Here is a 22,823-nt window from a genome sequence, read left to right on the forward strand (position 1 = left end):
ATCTCGTCTAATTCGCGATTTAAAATATCTGACATGTATGGCGACATCGGAAAAGGACGTTGTCGAAAAGGCTTTGCGTCACCCGTATCGATAGTCATTTTGATCTTATCTGTTCTTCCTATACCATTCTTTTTGTCTACCTCCTGAAAACTATGGATGACAGCATCCGCTAGAGGTCTTAACTCGGCGGCAAGAGAATCAATCGAACACAAAGATTGTGGGAACGAAACATCGCCTTTAGGTTTTGAAGTTACTATCTCGCAACAAGGATTTCTGACACTCCATTTATTTTGTTCGAAATTTATCGCTAAAGAAAATTTTGAAATAAAGTTACTTCCTAAAATAAAATTTATTGGTAGCGATGGCACTACAAGACAACTAATCACATGACAAATTCCATTCGCCACAAACGGCAAATCTACAATACCAGAAACCTTTTTACTCGATCCGTCGGCTAAAGACACATTCTGACTACACGGTAAATCGATCTCAATGTTGTTTCTCTCAAGAAAATCCAATCCCTTGGATCCGACTACAGTAGTGGAACACCCGGTATCTAATAAAAGCGTAAAGGGTTGCGAAAGAATTTTAACCTCCAAGTAAGGTCTGTTATCGAATGGCTTTGAAGCAATGACCTGAGATAATTTTGACGAATGTTTATAAAAATTTTTTACTGTACCTAGCCATTTGTACCAATCAGAGACATTAAAATTTTCTGGAAACTTATTATCGGCCGCAAAACATGAATGTTCGGGGTTTGAAATTTTATTGTGAACACTCTTACCGAACTTAAGGGTGTTGGTTATTCGTTTTTTGAAGGTTTGACACAGTTTGGGCATGTCCTTACTGTAACATTATCTGCGCCACATCGGAAACAAAAATATCTATCAAAACGCTGTTTACAGTCGTTGAAATTGTGCCCGCGTCTTTGGCAATTAAAACAAACGATCATCTTCGATTTATTCGAAGTACTTTTACTAGGGTTTTTCGCCTCAGAATTTCGCGGAGCCGAGCGGTCGTCATTATTTTTAAAATTTGTTTTTCCGTTAGGAACATTGGCTTTTCTGGAGGGACCGGGGAACTCATGATTAACATAAGCGACGGACGTTTCCTTCTTGACACTAGGCACGACCACATTCTTCTCTAGTTTACGAATAACAGCAGACAACTCCTCAACAGTATTGGTATCGACTAATGCAATCAACGGAATATATTCAGGGATAATATTTTGCCTCAAGTGTTTCACGATAGTTTTCTCTAAAGGCTGCACCGTCAGCCGTTTTGCCAAAGACATAACCTGTGCCTGAAATAAAGCGAACGACTCATTTTTCTTCTGCTTCCTGGATTTGATCTGGTTCCATAAATCCTCGTCGTAGTCTTGGGGAAGAAACGTAGCCTTCAAAAGACCAATCAATTCGTTCCATGAAGAAACGGTACTACGAACACTCCTGAACCACACAGCAGCGCTACCTGTAAATAACTCGACAGCTGATCTGAAAAGAACCTCTTGTCCTACATTACGGGATTCAGCCAGGTCTCTAACTTTTTCTATGAAAGGGAAAACTCCTTTAGAATCTCCACTAAACTTAATGTTCCAATCAGCTAAATTAGTTGGATGCGACACCTGAACGACGGGAGCTGGAATATTAACGACCGGCTGTGAAGGAATTATATTCGAAGAAACTGATGGCCCAACAGGAACGACTTTGTCATCTAATTGCCCTTCTAAAAGTAAACAATCTGCAGAAGCCTCTGCCTTATACTCTTCTCCTTCCTCAAACTCTACGGGTAACCTAGCTATTCTAAAAGATAAATGCGTAAGATGAGCCTTTGCCCTACGATAGACCGAATCTCTAACGTCTCCTTCGAAATCTCCAATTAAACTACGGATGTCAACAGCAGTTTCGTCTATCTGCTTCTTCTCATCGTTGAATATTAACCTATTTTCCTCTAAATCAATAACGGCCTTTTTACTAAGTAATTTACGAAGCATTGTTTTTTTGTCACTAAGATTTTTCTTAGTCTTAACCCCTCGTATAAACAATTCATAATCAATTTCGTCATTTTTTAAATATTGAACCACGGAGGATTCCATTTTGAATTATATTCTCTCAAAAATTATGCAAAAAAAATTCAACAAAACTATTTAAACTCAAAATTTACTGTAAACTTGGAATTGAAAACTAGCAGTTATTATTTTATTTACCTTTGGAATTTTCTCTTTTCATATTTACATTACTATCTTATTTCTTATCTGCGCATCCATCGAAATTTTATAAACAGTATAAAATCTCTATTCAGACACATTTAGACAACAAGGAGCCACATTTTAAATTAGTGCTGGGAAAAATACCATTTACGTGTAAAACAAAAAAAGGAATGCAATGACGTTGTTTTTAAGTACTCGTTAACACGGAGCAAAAAGAAACAAAAAAATGACAGAAACCTCTAGGTGCGGTCGCCGTTTTATGAATAAAACTTAGGTTGCGTTAAAAATAAAAAAACCTTTTTGTGATATTACTAATTAAGAGTTACATGAAAAACTTAGCGTTATTTTATGAATCAATAATGAGCAGAACAACGTGGACAAAATAAGAAAACAAACTAATAAGAATTAGACAAGAGATAGCCCCACATGTTGCGCGCCATTTTATGAAGCACGGCAAATTAGCTAAACATGTGATGTACATAAACTTAAAAAAATACGTGCTACATAATTTAAAATTGCACCGGCGGCTCTAATCATCAAGAGATTTTAGGGTGTGAGTTGATACAATAATATTTATGCTAGAGAAAAGAAATTATTAATTTTTTGGGCGCCATTAATAGATCAGAATCTATTACTATTTATCTATATAAAAATTACAAAAATGTTACGAAAAAAATGGTATCCCTTTGACTACTAATGGTACTTACCCTTGTTGTCTGTGGTAGGCTGCATTTCCTAATACAATAAGGATACATAGATGGATTGTGCGAACAGAAAAAGACGAAATAAGTTTTAACATAGTTACCATTTATTTAGATAGAAAATTGTCATTAAACTGAGTTGATTAGAAAAATAAAAAAAAATAAGTCTTTCGCGTTTCATCTTAAAAGTTCAAAAAAAAAGAAAAAGGAACGAAACAGTTTATTGCAAAATACTTGGTGATGATCCATTGTTGTTGAATTGCTGGAATCGGGTTAGCTCGCCTGAGTTGTGGATTCGACGAAATCACTTTCACTTTTCACTTTCATTTTTAGAGTTAAAATACTGTTACATACATGTAGTTGTTATTATATTATACGAAAAATAAAAATTCCATAGTTCTTTTTGTTTTATGAAAAGAAAATAACTGCATTCATGATTATTAGTGATACTTCTCACTGACTTGATAATTAAACATATTTTATTTAGACCATTGTCTTAAAAAAAATGGAACTGCGTTCCACGAAGATTGAATTAAGTGCGGTTTATATGAGACATATTAAACGGAAGTCGTATCCGCAAATGTTGAACTAAGTTCTGTTTGAACGAAACATATTACACGCCGTACTAAGAAAACTATTATTTTATCGTACCGGACACAACACAGAGAATATACCGGTATGGTATTTAAGACAACATATCGCACTTGCGATTTTCACGACAGAACCTTTAAGATTCCATTTTGCCTATCTAGACACAGACAAGAAAAAATGCAGGTCTTCACTGCATGACCGCTAGAACTTTATTGATTCCTTCTTGTCCTAATCTCGGACAAGATTCTTCTCTGCTCTCTATATTCACCTCCCTTTTTCACAGCTATCAACTAATTTGACCAATAATCATCATTCCGAAATTTTCGTACCAATCACATAGCTGGAAAATAATGTTTAGACCAGCCTTATTATGATCATACGTTTCTTTTTCGGCCAATCACCACGAGTGTCCTTTTTGTAACCGTTTAAGGATTCCCACGAAAGTTACTGCGTTGTAACCTTGTGGAATTCTGAGATTTCTATCACTCAAACACTTAGCAATCTTTCCTATTCTTCTTTTTATGAGGCATATCCTGTGCAAAGTAAATACTTTTAGGAAAGTTGTCTTCGAGCCCTAAAGTCTCTTTGTCATTTTACTGCCTGCAATAGCTAAATGACCAGCTTAGGCGTCTAGAATTTCTTAAAATATTAATCCTTCCGCTTTCTTGTGGGTGGCCTAAGAGAAACGCGTTGGGAAGTACATTTCGTCTTACTTCTATCTATAACGCAGAGACGGACTTTTGCGATATTTAGATTGTGATTCTTCGAGCCTGTTTCAACCTGACCGACTCACATGATGGTTCCTCTACATGCGGAAGTTCTTGAGGATTTTACAATACAATAATAACAAAATGCTACTAATAGCTAATTATTAATGAAGAAATGTGTACATCTATATATTTTATAATGTAAACTAGCTGATTCTTCCTCCTTCCTGTTTTTCTGGTAAGTTCCTAAACTGAGGTGGGCATTGTCACCATTTACTTTATTCTCATGTGTAACGTTGGATATTTTTACATTGTAGGTCAGTCCGTTGTTTTTGTCCTGTATTTAAGCTGATGATGGCTTGTGTAAAGCCGAAACGCGTCCTTTCTTATGTTTTTTAACAATAATAAATAACCTTGTGGTACATCTTCGAGTTTTTTGTAATTGGTTTACCTCGAGACCACATTTGAGTAAGTATGGATACTTCTCTTCATGACTTTTATATTTGTAATGCTATCTCCCGGACTATTATTGTGAATGATAAATATCCGTCGGTACATTTTTTTGTATAAAAACTTAATTTGCCGTTTTTACAAAACAAGTTAAAAACTTTTTTTTTGGTTTTTGTCAAACACAATAATTTTTGGTTTATTTGAGACCTTTAAATGTCATTACTTTTCATCATTTGTACGATCGGTATTGTCATTAAGCTGTAGTTGTCAAGATGGTTTACATTACAGAACGCGTGGAGATTATTTTCATATTTGCGTCCCAGAACCAGTGTTATTTACGAACAGCTTAAATATTTAATGAAAGGCATTCGGACAAAAATTTAAGTCACGTGTACGTCCGCGATTTAGTTGAAAAGTTTAGAGAAACGGGATCAGTGCAAAATAAAAAAGGGATGCCCCAAGATTACTGAATGAAGCATCCCAAATTGAGGTCCTTGGAAATTTTGCAATAGAGCCTACTGCATCAACACGTCAAGTATCTGCAATGACAGGACTTTCACATGAGTCGATTAGAAAGGTGTTGAAATTACATATGTTTCACCCGTACAAAACACAAATTCTTCAAGAACTAGGCGATGATGATCCAGACCGACGAATTGAGTTTTGTGAACTCATGACTGAAAGAATTCGCGTTGAACCGAGATTGTTAAAAAATATGTGTTTCACTGATGAATGTACTTTTATGCTGAATGGTAATGTAAATAAACAAAACTGTCGGTACTGGAGTGATGCGAACTCGCATAGATTCAGAGAAGGTCACACTCAATATCCTGAAAAACTGATGTTTAAGCAGGAATATTAGGCGATGCTATAATTGGCCCCTTGTTCTTACCAGGCAATTTAAGTGGCGACATTTATCTCGATATGATGGAAAACACAATCGAACCTTTAATTGTGCATCAATTAGAGAACCAAAGGGACGACCAAGGCAACCTAGCTCTAGACAAAGATTTGCTGTACTTCCAACAAGATGGAGCACCTCCTCACTATGCAGCTCCAGTTAGGCACTGGTTAGATACTAATTATCCGAACAAATGGATTGGAAGGAAAGTTCCTATTGAGTGGCCACCGAGATCACCAGACTTACCGCCACCTAACTTTTTTCTATGGGGTTACCTCAAGTCAGTTGTTTATAAAACGCAACCTGCGTCAGTTGAGGAATTGCGAGAAAGAATTACGCAAGCATGTCGCGCTATTACAAGAACAACATTTGCCAAAGTTTTTGAAAATAGGATGTATTATTGTTTACAAAACAACGGAAGCCACCTTGAACATTTTTATTTAATTGACATTTTTAACAAATTTGTAGTTCAACAAAAACCTTATTAAATTTTTCATTTAAGCTAAAGTTTCACAATTATTGCTTCGCCCTGTATAATTATTATTTATACCATTGGATAGAATTTTTTATACTCTTTTCAATGATGTATCACAAGTAGGGGTTTGCAATTTAAACTTTTTTGGTTGTGGTGGGCCCACCTAGGGGGTTGATGAGGGTGAGTTCTCCTTCATGTCAATTTAGTTCCCCCTTTCTATCCTAGAAACGGTTTCAAGCATTTTTCGATATCAGCTTTTGTTCGTGAGATATAGCCCATTGTAAGTTTTAAAATTGACACACTGTATGCGAGTAGAATACCTACTTGTTCTACGATCTGGTTTTTAAAATTATACTTCTTTAGGGCGCGTCCATAATCCACGCTGGTTTTCGAAGTCAGCGCCGAGCTTTCTGACTCGGAAAGCAGCGTGCACTATAGACGCACCCTAAGGCTACGGCTCCACGGGCGCAAAATTCACGCTAGCAGTAGCGGTAACATGAAGAGTGAGTGATAAATGAAACCAACTTCGATAATACTGGGCGGCTCCACGATGCTGTAAACTACTGTCGCTCAAGATCGGTAAAAGACGCATCCTCAAGGTCATGTCGCAGATGGATAGGTCCAGACCTATTTTTATAGTAATTTACAGGGGCGTAGGTAAATTGAGTCCCATATTTCTAAATTAACCCGCGAGTAGTCGCGCGGTGAGATAGAATCTCAATTTTTATCCTTTTTCGCGATAACTTGATGAAAAATTTTGCAATTTTGAAAAAATTTCGTAAGTGCCTCAAGAAAGGTTGTAATAATGCGTAGGAATTTTTTTTCTTCTTCTTCTTTTTGTGCAATTTATGGCTTTGGGGAGAGCCAATTAGCTTTAACCCGCGAGTAGTCGCGCCGTTAGATAGAATCTCACATTTCATCCTTTTTCGTAATACAGTAAAACCTGTCAGTAACGGCCACTAAAAATGAAAGAACTTCTGGCCGATATAGAAAGGTGGCCGTTATTGTCAGTTTTTGTAGTCTACATTGTCATATAATTGGGTTGGGCAATTTTTAAACTGGCCGTTAGGACATGTGTCCGTTGTTGGCAGGTGGCCGTTAACACAGGTTTTACTGTACAGTAAAATTGGTCAGTAACGGCCACTAAAACTGAAAGAACTATTGGCCGATATAGAAAGGTGGACGGTATTGCCAGTTTTTGTAGTCTACATATAATTGGTTTGGGAAATTTTTAAACTGGCCGTTAGGACAGGTGGTCGATGTTGGCAGGTGGCCGTTACCACAGGTTGTTTTAATAAAATTGTTAGAAATAATTATTTTTAATATAAAAAGTAGATAAAAATAGTACAAAATAAAAATTTGTTTTAAATTCGTATTTTGAGATAGAATCTCACACGCGACTATCGACGTTACAGAAGTGAGCGTGACTACTCCCGGGTTAAGAAGGGTCAAAATATTTAGATGGTCGAATTGAATCCCGGGCATCGTAATCCTTCTAATTACCTTTTAATAACTTTTAATTTGTAAGTATTTTATTGGTTATGCATTTTATGATAATCAAATATAAAAGTAATATATACAGTGCGCTGGAATAAGTGTTACCCCCTTATTAACTTATTTATTTTAGCACATAAGCAAAACGCTGGGACAGGTCGATTTTTAAAATAATCATAGTATGTTATAGCATCAATGTTTCGAACTTTACGCGATCCCTCTTCAAGTGACAGACATAACTTTGATTTTTTAAATGGAAAAGTACATCATATGACACCTCATTTGAAAGCTTTTGAAATACTGATTACAAAAATGGAGATTACTTTAATCCTATTTGAGAGCGTAGGCGCAAAAAGTATTTTTAAACGCATTCACTTTTTTTTCAAATCCTGAGAAAACCAATAAGTATTTTTGAAAAATTTAAACGCCGGATGAAAGATTACATTAACACGGAGGGCTGAAAGTCCTTAGAATAAACAAGAACTTTCATTTGAATGATATATTTGAAATTAAAAATCAGACTATATTTTCTCTTTTTTTCACCCCTGTGGCTTATTAAAATAAACATTATAGAAGTTCTCAGGAGCATTTGACCCTCGATAATACTGTAATATTTAATTCTGCGTTTAAAATTTTCAAAAATACTTATTAGTCTTCTCAGGATTCGAAAAAAATGAATGCATTTAAAAAGAATTCGATCGAAATTTTGCACCTACGCTTTCAAAAAAGGATTAAAGTATTATACATTTTTGTAATCAGTATTTCAAAAGATTTTAAATGAGGTGTCACATGATGTACTTTCCCATTTAAAAAAATCAAATTTATGCCTGTCACCTGAAGGGGGATCGCGTAAAGTTCGTAACATTGATGCTATAATATACTATGATTATTTTAAAAATCGACCTGTCCGAGCGTTTCGCCTATATGCTAAAAATAAATAAGGAAGGGTAACACTATAGAGCGCGATCTATCTGTATACGGTTTGAGTTGATTGCCAAAACGAATTCTGTGAAAGTTTTTCTTAGTGAAAAAGGAAAACAATTGATTGTGTTAAATGGCTTCAAATGTCGTTTTCACAAATCTTTAAAAAATGACGGCATGATGACAAAGCCCTCAAATAGGAGCGCCCGCCTGCAGTGCATCCATTGCAAGCCCGTTATCGCCGACCCTGAATGAAGCCACTACAAGCCAAGATGCGGCGCTATGCATGTTGTAAATTGTCGTTCTCGTGGAACCAAGATTTTGCAGCTGTGCTGCTGCCGTAATTCTACCCCTACTGCTAGCGTCAATTTTGCGCCCGTGGAGCCGTAGCCTAAGCGCCGGACTCCACTTGCGATTTTCTAGTCGCGCGATTGTTTTGTCGCGAAGATGGAATACATTGTTTCAAATACAGTCAATCCACGATTATTTAGTCGCAAATGGATTGACTATTTGAAACAATGTGTTCAATATTCGCGACAAAACAGTCGCGCGACTACAAATCGCAAGTGGAGTCCGGCGCTTAGGCGCGATTGGGAATTATATTGAGAGTAAATTTTTATAATAGCGACAGTATGAAGTACCTACGCGCATACCGACAGTATGAAGTTAGTTGCTATGGTTGTGCAAAAAAATAGGGAATTTACCCAAAAATGTTGTGATTGGCTAACTTTCAAAAATCGTATCTCGGATACTATGAATCATTAAGACCTCTTGCAGACATCATTTTAAAAAGGAATAATAGATGTTTTTTTCGTGAAACAATGCCTATAATTATATCTCCTTGGAAAAAAGGTATGAGGCAAAAAACAACGTCGCGCGCTTTTGTTTTTTGTTGCTTTGCCTTTTTTATGCAAGGTGTTTGGTAAAGAATGGGCCATAGCTTAACCTTAGCTTTCTAAGGTTAAAGCAGGTCGATTTAAGCTAAAACTTACTTTAGTACAAAAGTTGATAATACCCGAAATACAGGGTGTCAAAGTTAAACTTTTATTTTATTGATTCTTGAAGATTTCCTGATAAGCATGGGATAACAACACGAAATTTGGTAAGCGGGAGTTTTTTGAGATGAGAAATCTAAATCCGTCACCAAAAATGATGTATTACCCAGAGGGCGCCACATACGTCTTTCAGTGTTCATTTAATATGTTCAGATTTTTTTTATCCCCACTCTACATACTTTTGGAGTCAAAATTTTTATTCTCTTAATACTTCTACTTAAAAAAGGTACACTACATTTATCTCGCTAAATTCAACTGTTTTTGAGATAAACGCATTTTAATTCTGCGATACAACATATTTTTGTCCATAATATCATTTTAGTTAGCCCCGCAAAATAAACTTAAAACCATAATAATTGTGCAAGTTCTCATATTTATGTCATTGCATCGCAAATTCCAATTGAAGAAATTTGCGATACATTTTTGTAAATTTTTATGGTTTTAAGTGATTTTCGGGTGTAACTACAATGATTATTTTTTTCACCTGTCAAATTCTGACGTTTTTGCTTTTTCAGCCAATCACCACGCGTCGTTCTAGCCAATCATTGAGTGTAATACTGATAAAACAGCCTCTTCCTTGATAAAACAGTCTCTTCCCTGATAAAACTTAAGGTACCCTAAATTTCACATAATACGTTACGAACGACATTGGAAAATCTCGTATTCGTTATAAAAATTGTGTTTTTAATAATTGTTCATTTTCGATTTAAACAGTTTTTTATGTATTAACAATATAATAAATAAATTGGTTCATTTTTAAATCATAAAATAATTTATCTATAACCTACTTAAGACATTGATCCTAGTTGTCTTAAAAATATTTCACAGATGCCCGTATTTACTAATAATACATATTGGTTCACAAAATAATCTTTTCAAATACCACTCGTTCTCTAAATTTTGCTTGATAAATTTTTTCGTTTTCATACTTAAACTTCTTTATTTAGGGTAAAATCACTCAAACAAACCGAAATGGATAAAATCACTCGTCCTTTTTGTTTTCGTAATTTTACCAAATAAAGAAGTTTTCGTGAAAACAAAAAAATTTATCGATAAAATTTAGAGGACTCGTGGTATTACCTTTGATTATTTTTTTCACCTGTCAAATTCTGACGTTTTTGCTTTTTCAGCCAATCACCACGCGTCGTTCTAGCCAATCATTGAGTGTAATACTGATAAAACAGCCTCTTCCTTGATAAAACAGTCTCTTCCCTGATAAAACTTAAGGTACCCTAAATTTCACATAATACGTACATACCTGTGTTTACTAACTTAATTTATGAACAGCCCTGGTACATAGATATTTTAAAAACACTAACCACGATATACTCAGATTTTCTACAGTTTTTATTTTTAAAATAAATATTTCTAAACTTTTCATAAACGTCAAACAGAACCGATGTAAACCGTACACAGAACACATAACTAATTCTTCTATTTTGTTGCCGATTTCAACAAACCAGTGTTATCACATAAAAGGATTCGAATATTTACAACCTAATATTTTGGAACAATAGTTACTTTTAAAATACACATTATATTAGTAGAATTAGTAAAATAGTTCTAAAATTACATTCTCCTATTTTATTATTACAAAAACACGGGTGAATAATAATTAAATAAAATGCATTCACCTGGGGGTCAGGCAAAACCAATTACACCACTGCACTGTGGTGAACTCACCCAGCGTAGCTGGGTAAGACCACGAAGCAAGTAGACCGCGCAATTTTGACCGATTTAAATTTTCGCGATTTAACATCGTCATAATTTAATTTAAACAAAATGGACGTATTTACTAATAATACATATTGGTTCACAAAATAATCTTTTCAAATACAACTCGTCCTCTAAATTTTGCTTGATAAATTTTAGAGGACTCGTGGTATTACCTTTGATAAAATGCAAAAAGTTATGTTGCCTCGCAGATTTAAAATGCGTTTATTTCAAAAACGGTTGAGTTTAACGAGATGAATGTAGTATACTTTTTTTAAGTAACAATATTAAGAGAATAAAAATTTTGATTCAAAAAGTGTGTCAAAAAATTGAACCTATTTAATGAGCGATGGAAGGCGTATGTGGCACCCTCTGAGCAATACATCATTTTTGGTGGCAAATTTAAATTTCTCGTCCCAAAAAACCCCCGCTTACCCAATGTTGTGTTATTATCCCATGTCTGTTAGGTTATATTCAAGAATAAATAAAATAAAAGTTTAACTTTGACCCCTGTATTTCGGTTATCATCAACTTTTGTACTAAGGTAAGTTAGCTTAAATCGACCTATGGCTATGGCCCATTCTTTACCAAATATCCTGTATATATTTGTGTCAAAAAAACCGTTTTTGATAAAATAATTTTTACTCCCGACAAGGGGAGACATCCACCCGAGGGTATAAGCGCCAGTTGGCACCATGTCACTTTTCTTTCTTGAGGTGTCCTCTACCTACTCAACAATTTTCATGAAAATCCATGGAGGTTCAACGAAATCAGAGGTGAAAACCTTCATTGACTGCACTATTTAGAATTTTCGGTAACCATTTGTTGTGATATTTTTAACTGTTCTATATCCTATTGAGGTGTATCTACATCTAAATAATATAATAATTATTGTCCTTAGGGCCGATTCTAGAGTTTTGAGCGCCCCGGCAAAACAAAATTTGGCGCCCTTTCATACGAAATATTATATCGGTACTGCAAATATAAAAAAAATAGTAAAAAAGGCAAAAAAACAAAATTTCATTATAAAGAACTATGTAACAATATATTTAATCAAAAAATAGTACAATAGTCAGTTATTATTTATAGCTAATGCAACATATGGCGTAGCATAACAAGCGCATTTGAAATTCAAGCAACGAAGGAGCGAGACAAAAGATAAAGATAAATGCACATTGCCAACAAACAGAAAAAATGTATAACGTTGTCCTTTTGCAATACCAAAAAAAGATGTTGATTGTGCGCACTGCAAGCTCTCAATCTGCATTCCCAATGAGAGAGAGTGGGAAGCCACATAGCATAAAAAATAAGGAGGATATTCTTTGCAGACACGAGCTTGTACACCTTTACTTCTTCCCTTCATGTTAGAGCCGTTGTCATATCCTTGGCCTCTACAATTATCTAAATTCAATTGAAAATCATTCATTGTTCTATTATATAATGAGTAGGCCTATGCCTCGATACCTAGAACTAAGGCTATGGGAAACATTGGAAGACCTCGAAGATCCACGAATATTAATAAAAGCAGTATAAGCACTATACAAGAAGAACAAAGTAGCTATCAAAACAAGCAGTCCATTTAAGACGAAAAATGGACTGCTACAGGGCTGTTCCATATCCCTTTCTTATTTTAATTATTCCTGGAAAATACCCTGAATCCATGGAGAAGAAAGTGCGAAGGAATGGGTGTATCAATAACAAAAGAATAGGCTGGAAATAGACGAAGGTAAACACATCAAAGGAACAGACAAGTACAAGTATTTAGGTTTCATAATATGAAACAAAGGAACAACTGAAGAAGATAATATAAAACATAGACTAGGACAAACAAGAGACTGCATATGAATATTTTGAAAATTAACCCGGTATTTTTGGACAAGAACATCAGTATAAAAACAAGAAGAAGAATATATCACACCATGACAAGAAGTATCCTGACTTATGGGTGTGAAAATTGTATAATAAATAAGAAAACCAAAATCAAAATAAAAGCCACAGAGATGGAATTTCTAAAGAAAAGCTGTGACTACCAGCTGAAGCTAAGAGCAACGAAAAGAGATAGCATAAATAACAAAGAGATTAAGAAAAGAATGGAAATGAACTCAGATATAATAGACTACATAGAACAGAAGGAATTAACCTGGTATTGACAAGCAGAAAAGAAGACAAAAAACGTTGGATTAACAGAATAACAGAGTTGAGCCCGATAGGAAGAATAAAGAAAGGAAGGCCCGAAGATCTTTCAGAGGTGAAGTGGACGAAGCAATGGAGAGAAGAATAAACAGAAAGAACTGGAGAGAACGGTTGAGTGAAGGAATACACTGAAAACTATGGAAATTAGAAAGGATACAGGATGTTTTTAAATAAGTGCGACAAACTTTGAGGGATAATTTTACATTAAAAAATGATGCCAGTTTGCTCTATAAACTTATGTCCGCAAATGTTTTGTTTCCGAGAAACGAGGTGTTGTAATTTTTCTAAAAAACTGACGATTTAATCATATTTCAAATAAAAAATCATTTTAGAATTCCTCGTTCAATTTGTGACAAAAAATTTACCTTGTTTTTCATACGACGCGCCGTTTTTTATGCAAAAAATAAAACATCTTAACGCTTACAAAGTATTCGAAATAGGTTTCTTTCTATACATTCATAAGAAGAACTTGTCATTCCTAATTCATACATACCCAGATTGGGAGAAAAAATTTTTAAAAGAAGAAATAAATCACTTTACAATGAAAGAATACTTAAATTTAATTACTTAGACCGATGAGAATAATAATTTTAAAAAATCACTTCAAATGTTCAAAATTCTCGTCGTTTACCTCATGACCTCATATGCAATAAGTTAATAATATGTATTATGATTTCCTACCATTAATTTAATTATTCATTTATTTTTTTATTACGTGGATGGCTACTAACCGAAATTTATGTAACGGAAAAATAATAAAAATTTATTAATTCCACAACCAATATTTTACAAAACTGTTTTTATTCCACTTTAAAACACACGCGCCAGTGTTAATGCAAATTTATAGAAAGACAAAATTATTTAACCAAAGAGTTTTACGACATAGGCACCAGTAGGTGTATAGTATCACTGAATATTCATAATTTTGTTGATAATTTAAAATTTGATCTTCGTGCATTTTTGAAGTAGATTGCTGACATATATGACACCTACGTGACAAATGACCCAAAAAAATGAACAACCTTTGTAGATCGTAAAAACAATTTGTCTGCATTAATTTTGTATGAGTGATAAAAACCATAACAATTCTTAGGTTGCATTATATTAATTAATGAGCTTTGGTTTTAGTCTATTAATGTATTTTTTTGAGTTATGAATTCTGACTATAGATAGAAATATTTTTCTTATAATATTAGAATTATTCAAACAATGTCATAGGAAAAATGTTAATATATAAAATAAAAAAAAATAATGAATAAAAAAAATATATTTTTATATCGGCGTTCTTCAAAATTTGGCGCCCCCGGCAGTCGCCCGGCTCGCCCGCCCCTTTATCCGGCGCTGTGTCCTTCATGTACCAAAAATTATTATTTGACATCTTTGTTAATTCAATAAAAGCTGTGAACTGTTACATGTTATTAAATCATTCATTTTGTTTTTATTTCTACTATTTATCTCGAAATAATATTTTCGAATTTTTTTTAGATATACTCTGATTGAAGCCGCTGTAGAAGTTTTTAGTAATTTTGAACTCCAATTTATGAAGCTAACGTGTAATGGAGGGCCAACGAGAGCAATGCAAAAATTAGCTAGAGATGCTTCTGATAGAATTTTTGATTACTTTCTCACAACAGAGCAGGACAAAAATATTACTAAAGCAGAATTAACTAAAGGTTGGTTGAACTCTCAGATTTTTATTAGATAATATTTTTATGTTGTTTTTAATTTTTTCTTATAAATAAAAATTATGACAGTAGATAAATTGATTGAAAGAAATACAGTTCTTAACCATTCTTGGACATTAAAATGTAAAATATTTTTGTTGCAATATTTTGTGTTTTCCATACAGGTAGTTGATGTTTTTTATCTATATCCAAGGGTCATTGGATAATATGCTTGTATTTCTTCCTACCTTCTTCTTCTTCTTTTGTAGTGATGAGCAAGACTGGTCTTGGTCTTGCGGTCTTGGTCTTGGTCTTGCAGCAAGACCAAGGCCAAGACCAAGACCACCTTTTGGTTGCAAGACCAAGCTTGCAAGAACAAGACCAAGACCAAGACCGAACCTTGCAAGACCACGCAAGACCAAGACCAACCTGCAAGACTCTTGCACTTTTTTGAGAAAAATTGGTTTTTATTATTTAACTTTATTTTTTTAGTTCAATAATATATACTGACATTGTAAGAAACCTTAAAGAATATCGAATTTTTAAAATACATAATATTTTGGTTACCTATATTTTTAAGTCGTTTTGATTAAGTCAAACGGTTTGCATTTTCTCAACCTTCAAAGTGTTCAGAAGGCAAGTTTTCAAACGGCGACAGTTCAAGGACAATTGAAATAACTTGTAAGACAAAAAAAATGCATTTATAGATAGGGTAATCCAGTTAAAAAAATGCAATTAAAAACGGTTTTTCTGTACCAGTAGTTTTCGCTTTTTTGTCTAATAAAAATACTGACACTTATTTAAATTCTTTTCGCATAATTGAGGAAAAATGTAGGTCGTTAAATTTAAAATTAATACAAAAAATATCATAATAGATTTTGAAAAGGGATTCACAATGCTGTGAAAGCATTGTGGCCTGAATAAAAAATAACTGGTCGTCGATTGTAATGTGTCAAGCTTGATATCGCAAAATTCAAAGCTTAGGTTCAGTTTCTGAATATAATGAGAAAAATTCCGATACTGGGAAATTTTTAAAATTATTTTTTGGATTAATTTTTTACAATCAACGAAAGTTGGAAGTTGAATTATTTGTGAAAATCCCGGATGACAAACGCGTAAAGAATTTTACTTATTTCATAGTTGAAAACTATTTGTAAGAATCTAGGTTGTTCCCAGAAAGGGCCAGTACTACAAATAGTATGTGCCGCACTTGAAATGCATGCGCATCATTTCAGTGTGTTTTAAATTCTAGTTTTTACTACCCACATCCGAATATTTTCAACTTTTTAAATGTCATAATGGGTATTGTAAATATGTGAAAATAAAAAGTGCGAATAACTCGTGTTACGAGAGCAATGTAGTTTAAATAAAATTAAAGAACTGCAAGATCACAAATTACAGAATTACATTAGGTTTAGTTATTATGTTATAGTATTCGGTCTATAAATAGGTATGGTAAATATTTTTTTATTGTTATGGTAAATATATTTTAATTATTTACTAAAAAGTATGTTTTAGTTAGTTTATAAAAAAAGTTAATTATATTAAATAATGATTAAATAGAGTAAAAAATATTTCATTTTTGTGTTCTCTTAAAAATATTTAATTTATGTTCTTAAATTTGACCCTCGTAGGATAAATACTACAGTGTTCGAGTGAAAGGAGCAGATCATTATCTGTTAACAACTATAAACCGTTTATCCCTGTTCGTAAAATCCGTAAATTGAAGGTCCCCGACCATTTGTGGCACCTTTAAGAAGCTCTTTTTCTTTAACATTTTATTAAAATACAGGGACAATAAACAATAATCCAGACTCAAGACGTGGTCTGAAGGCAGGCGGCAGGTATCGATAGCATGCAAAATACAACGTGACACAACCGAAGGCCGGCAATTGCAACAGGGGTTGTAAATGCTGGTTTTTTCCTACTGATAAACATTACCATTATAAAAATATACTCTAATCTCTGTATATAGAGAGAAATAATTAGGTCATTAGGTGAATATGTAATGTTAAAATTGGTATCCGTTTGAAACTACATTCTACATTCTGTTAAAAATTTAAAGCAAAAAATATAGTTTTATTCTTCACATCTTTATTTATTTCATTGTACATTTTATTCGAAATTGTTTGGCTCAAATTATTGCTACAAGACCAAAAACAAGACCATCAAAACTCTTGCAGCAAGACCAAGACCAAGACCAAGCTTGCAAGAACAAGACCAAGACCAAGGCTAGCCTGGTCTTGGTCTTGTTCTTGTTTTGCTCATCACTATTCTTTTGGTATCTATTCGTTTCGAATATTGGCGATTATTCTGTCTATTTTATTAACTGATGCTTTAAAGAGATTAGTTGTTAGTGGTGGCCTTACTCTTTTCCGTTTTTGTGGACTATACTATACTAAACATACTTTTTTATTACTATATTACCAAATCTACATAGAAGGAAATGAAGGATATTAGAGTATCCACGCTATAGTTCTGATTTATCGCTCTTCGATTTTCACATCTTTGGGCCACTGAAAATGCCGTTAAACGGTAATCGTTTTCAGATGGACAAAGAAATACAAAATGCCGCAAAAGAATTCTTCGGCCTAGAGCAGCAAGAATTAAATAAATTAAATATATCTTAAATATAGGTATCTATACTAAATTTAAATTCAAGATGCAGTAGAAATAAAAAAACCAAGACACGTTAAATGCTACTAGGAGCCAGTGCCGGATTAACCATTAGGCAAAGTAGGCAGTTGCCTAGGGGCCTCGGCCCCGAAGGGGGCCTCGCAGGGCCCAAAACGAAAAAATAATTAGAATTAAATAAAAGCTATAAATCATATTATGTTGAAAAATTCAAATATCGCTCAATACCATAAAAGTGATGGTGGACGTATAAAACTACATTACAATGCATACTTTTGTTTACATAGAAATTCTATGTTGTGAGAATAAGTCGCTAATAAATGCCATTTGGTAAACAGTACTACCTGTCAGTCTGCACGATTTCTTAGAAAAGTAGTAAGATCAAAAGGAACAAATTAGTCAGCGCCCCGTCCCTACCTTTTCATCCACTACCCAAGCCTTTCGCTGTAGTTTCCCGCGGAATTTATCATTTAGCCTCTTATTTCTTCTTAGTTTGGTTACTTCACAACAGGACATTCGGATTGGAAAAGTTCTCATAGAATGAAGTCACGTGAAGAAAGTCAAGCTCACCGATCATGTGTGAAAACACTCATCGACAGGCAGCGCTTTCGTGGTCGAATTGACAGCTCTTTGGAAATTCAATTTAATCAAGAACGAGATTGCTGGATGCAAGTTCTGAAAAATAGTCTCTTTAGAGCATTTTAGAGCTACTGGTAAAGTACGATTCGTTTTTAAGCTTTCATTTAGCTAAGTATGACAATAAGGGTACTGGAAAACCTTATTGCTTATCTTCAAAGATCTGCGAAAAAGTAATAGAGGTAATGGGAAAACACGTTTTGAATACAATTGTTGAAGAAATTAAGGAAGCCGAATACTACTCCTTAAGTGTTGATTCAACATCAGGTTTGTCTCATATTGACCAATCAACTATTATTATTTTAATTCATCTGATGGTAGTCCGGTAATGGTGTATGAGCGTTTTCTCACATTCATACCCATAAGTACCTAGCCATAGTGGAGAAAATCTTTCTTCTGCTGCTTTAACCATTTTAAACAATTGTGGCATTGATTTTAGAACGACATGAGGGGACAATCGTACGAAAATGCAGCAAACATGTCAGGCAAATACAATAGTTTCCAGGCTCATTTATCTAAAATTAACAAACTTTCAATTTACATTCCTTGTGCCGCACACTCACTTAATTTTATTGGAGTAAGTGCTGCTGAAAGTTGCGTTGGAGCAATATCGTATTTTGGGTTTGTTCAGTCCGTGTACAACTTTTTTTTAGCCTCTACCCACCATTGGGAAGTTATGATCAAATGCTTAAATGAAACTCGACTAAGCAATCCCATTCGCCACGATCTAGTCCTTAAAAGCACTTCTTCTTCTGGTTCCTATCCGTTTCGGATGTTGAAAATCATATTGGCAATCATAACCTTGCTCACTGCGGCTCGCAACAGTTCCGTTGAAGTTTTCTTAAACCATGTTCTCAAATTCCGTCGCCATGGTATTCTCCTTCTACCGGGTCCTCGCTTACCTTTGAGTTTACCTTGCAATATGGACTTCAGCAGGGAGTAACGGTGCTGATTTCTCATAACGTGTCCCAGATACTGCAGTTTTATACGTTTGATGGTAAACAAAATCTCCGATTCCTTCTTCATTCTTTGTAGAACTTCCTTGTTCGTGATCCTTGCTGTCTAGGATATTCTCATCATTCTTCTATAGAGTCACATCTCAAACGGATTAAGTTTTTTAATAAGGGCCTCTGTAAGCGTCCATGCCTCCGCTCCGTACAATAATATAGAGAAAACATATCATCTCAAATGTCTCATTTTTGTATCTATTTTCATTTTGTTGTTCTGAAGCTATTTCCTTGTGGCATTTTTATAATTACGTATTTTTTATGGGAAATAAGCCATAATTTTACTAAAAAATGAATTTATTAACGTTTCGAAGCCCAAATCGGGTTTCGTTGTCAAAATACAAAATACTATTAAAATAAAACAAACATGTTGCTAAGTAAAAAAATTCTTCTAATAATTTATTTAATCTGACTCATTTATATTGGCAATTCAGACTTATATTATACATTTTAAAGTAGAAGACTTTAAAATCATATCGCCAATATTTATGAGTTGCGTTCCTGGGACGACTTTACTAAAAGATAGTTCATTTGATTACATGAAATCAATCCCAACTCAAGAATATCCGTCGCAAAAAAATCATAGCATGTGATCTGTCTTTAAAAAGACAACTAAATGCAACGATGACAGTAAAATTCTTGCGTTAGAGATTCCATAGTAAATCACGAGGGAAAAATCATTTTCATGTAATCGAATGAACTATCTTTTAGTAAAGTCGTCCCAGGAACGCAACTCATAAATATTGGCGATATCATTTTAAAGTCTTCTACTTTAAAATGTATAATATAAGTCTGAATTGCCAATATAAATGAGTCAGATTAAATAAATTATTAGAAGAATTTTTTTACTTAGCAACATGTTTGTTTTATTTTAATAGTATTTTGTATTTTGACAACGAAACCCGATTTGGGCTTCAAAACGTTAATAAATTCATTTTTTAGTAAAATTGTGTCTTATTTCCCATAAAAAATACGTAATTATTTTCATTTTATTACAATCCGTTCTTGCCTTTCCGATGCGGCACTTTATTTCATGTACGTTGCTTCACTGCTCATTTATAATAGATCCCAGGTAGTATTGCTGTTTTACGCGCTCTATCTGCGTTTCATTAATGTATAGATGAGCCCCGTTTATATTCTCCTTGCTGATAATCATTTGTTTGGTTTTTGGGTATTAATGTTTAGTCCGTACTGTTGACTATACTCGTTGATTCTGTCCATTAGCCTCTGAAGTCATCGGCATATCTAATATTGTTTACTATTTCTCCATTTAGAAGGATGCCTTCGTCTACTCCGTATAGAGCCTCGTTTCTCGTTAATAATTCTCTCTGAGTACATATTAAATATCAACGGCGATAGGATACATCCCTGCCTAACTCCACGTAGTATTTTTATGTGATCTTTAAAAGCACTCTCTAGAGTTATCCACTTATCTAAGAAATGCCGCTCGGAGATGGAGGGGTTATCCGAGGTTTTGGAAGGAGAAGGCACAGGCTTCTTTAGGAGCCTCATAGAATGGTTTGCCTAGGGGCCTCAATAATCTTAATCCGGGACTGCTAGGAGCATTCCCGAATCATAATTTACAATGTATGTGTTACGGTAAGTATGATTAATTGGAAATTATTAATAATTACCGGTTATTATTAATACAAACCGAATAGCTAGGTAAAAGTAATAAATATGCCAGAATTAATCACATCGACCGGTAATTATTAATAATTCCCGGATTAGAACGGTAAATGTGATAAATTTTAATACCGTTAAGTGCGTAGAAGCCTGCGGAGTGTAGAGAGGTTTATTAGTCACTGCGACATACCAAAGCTAATACGGCGCATAGAGCATTCCACCGTGTTAGTCAAACTGTAGTCGGCCACTGTGTAATACACTATAATGTATTAAATACATAAGGCTAAAGCAGGGTTAAAACCATCCTTACCTCCTGGTATTTTATCCGAAATCAGAAGATTTAGAAGCGATAAAAGCAGATCATTCTGATGACGCTGATGGTGGAGCAAAGCATCGTGGTGATATCCAACTCAACACTACAACCGAGGATTCACAGTTAGCGAATATTTAAGATACAGGTAATACTAACAGCCCAATGGAACATAATGCGTGTGCGGTAATTGCTGTAAGTGAGGTAGACAATGCCAGTATTGGCGTTAATGCATATGAGGGAGACGAAGAAGATGGCACTGCAATTGACAAAACTTCAAAAGAAAATTCAGGAGACTCGGTATCTTGCTAAACAGTAATTTCTAAAAGATCTGACAGAATGTTAAAGGATTCCAATGATAGATTCCCTGTTGAAAAAGTAGGTCAAAGTGTTCGACTGCGAATTCCAGAAGTTTATAGAGAAAAGGCCGATAGCCGAAACAGTATTGCCTTTATTATTTCTGTGATACATGAAAAGCTATAACACTTATTTCAGTCAATAAAGCGTCTGATGCTCACATAAGTCTCATTGAATGCGTTCGCAAAGATTCAAATTTATTCCGCTACTGCAATTGTAGTGGCCAATGCAATTAAAAACGCTGCAAACGCAAAAAATTAAGCGTTCTTTTTAATTATAAGTGCCACAAGAGCCTTTCCTATAAAAACAAGTAGTTATAGTCTAGTAACTTAAAGCCTAATGCGTGTGTATGAGTTTGGTTTTACTTATAAGGTGTCTAGTTGAATTTTGTTATTGATAAATTATGTTTAAGTGTTAAATGCCTAGTTGCACCAACAAAACTTAAGCTCCAGCTTGGCCCAGCTCAGTTTATAGATATGGTCGCTTTAAGTCTCACTTACGTTGCACCATAATTTTCGATTCTTATCTATGCAATCCTCGTGACAATCCATTGTGGCAAGCTTAAAATTGATGTAAGAGTCAATGGTGCAACGCATATGTTTCGTAAGCTGAGCTTAAGGCACGGCTTAAGCTTAAGATCTGTTGGTTCAACCAGGCATAACTTTATTATCAGATTTCATAAATGAGCAATAGTGAAGCCCAAAATGCGTTTTTAGTACATTAACCAGAATTGCTATCAAAGTATTAATAATAACCGGTAAATCTAATTATAAAGGCATTATTAATCACATTCACCAGCTGCTACGGTTACTATCAATATTTACCGGTAATTATTTACCGGTAATACAGACGGCATTTATCACATCAACCGTAACATATATGCAATGTAAATACCAAATCATGATTTCCAAAGTTTATACATTGTAAATTATGATTCGGCAGTGCTCCCAGTAGCATTTAACGTGTCTGAGTTTGTTTATTTTTGTGAATTTATATTTAGATTAGTAGTAATTATTTGTAGTTATGTTTACTGATTAATTTCTTCTGGATCAAAGATACGTTTCAATTGAACAAGCCTATATAGTACAATTAATATTTACACACTTAGCGCTACATTGCCATCCTAATTTTTGCTGTTTTAAAAAAATTACCATGATTTTTGTAAATTGTTTAAATATA

The 22,823-nt window shown here is 34.2% G+C and overlaps 1 protein-coding gene across 1 annotated transcript in view; it reads left to right on the forward strand.

Moving 5' to 3' along the window:
- LOC114341475 (uncharacterized) overlaps nt 1-22,823 on the forward strand; it is a 98,244-nt gene that overhangs the window by 69,937 nt on the left and 5,484 nt on the right. Inside the window, exon 4 of the mRNA XM_050658879.1 lies at nt 14,896-15,083. Within this exon, the coding sequence (XP_050514836.1) occupies nt 14,896-15,083 (188 nt within the window). The remainder of the gene's footprint in view (nt 1-14,895; nt 15,084-22,823) is intronic.

The sequence above is a fragment of the Diabrotica virgifera genome, chromosome 8, assembly GCF_917563875.1.
Source record: "Diabrotica virgifera virgifera chromosome 8, PGI_DIABVI_V3a".
Classification (NCBI taxonomy): Eukaryota; Metazoa; Arthropoda; class Insecta; order Coleoptera; family Chrysomelidae; genus Diabrotica; species Diabrotica virgifera.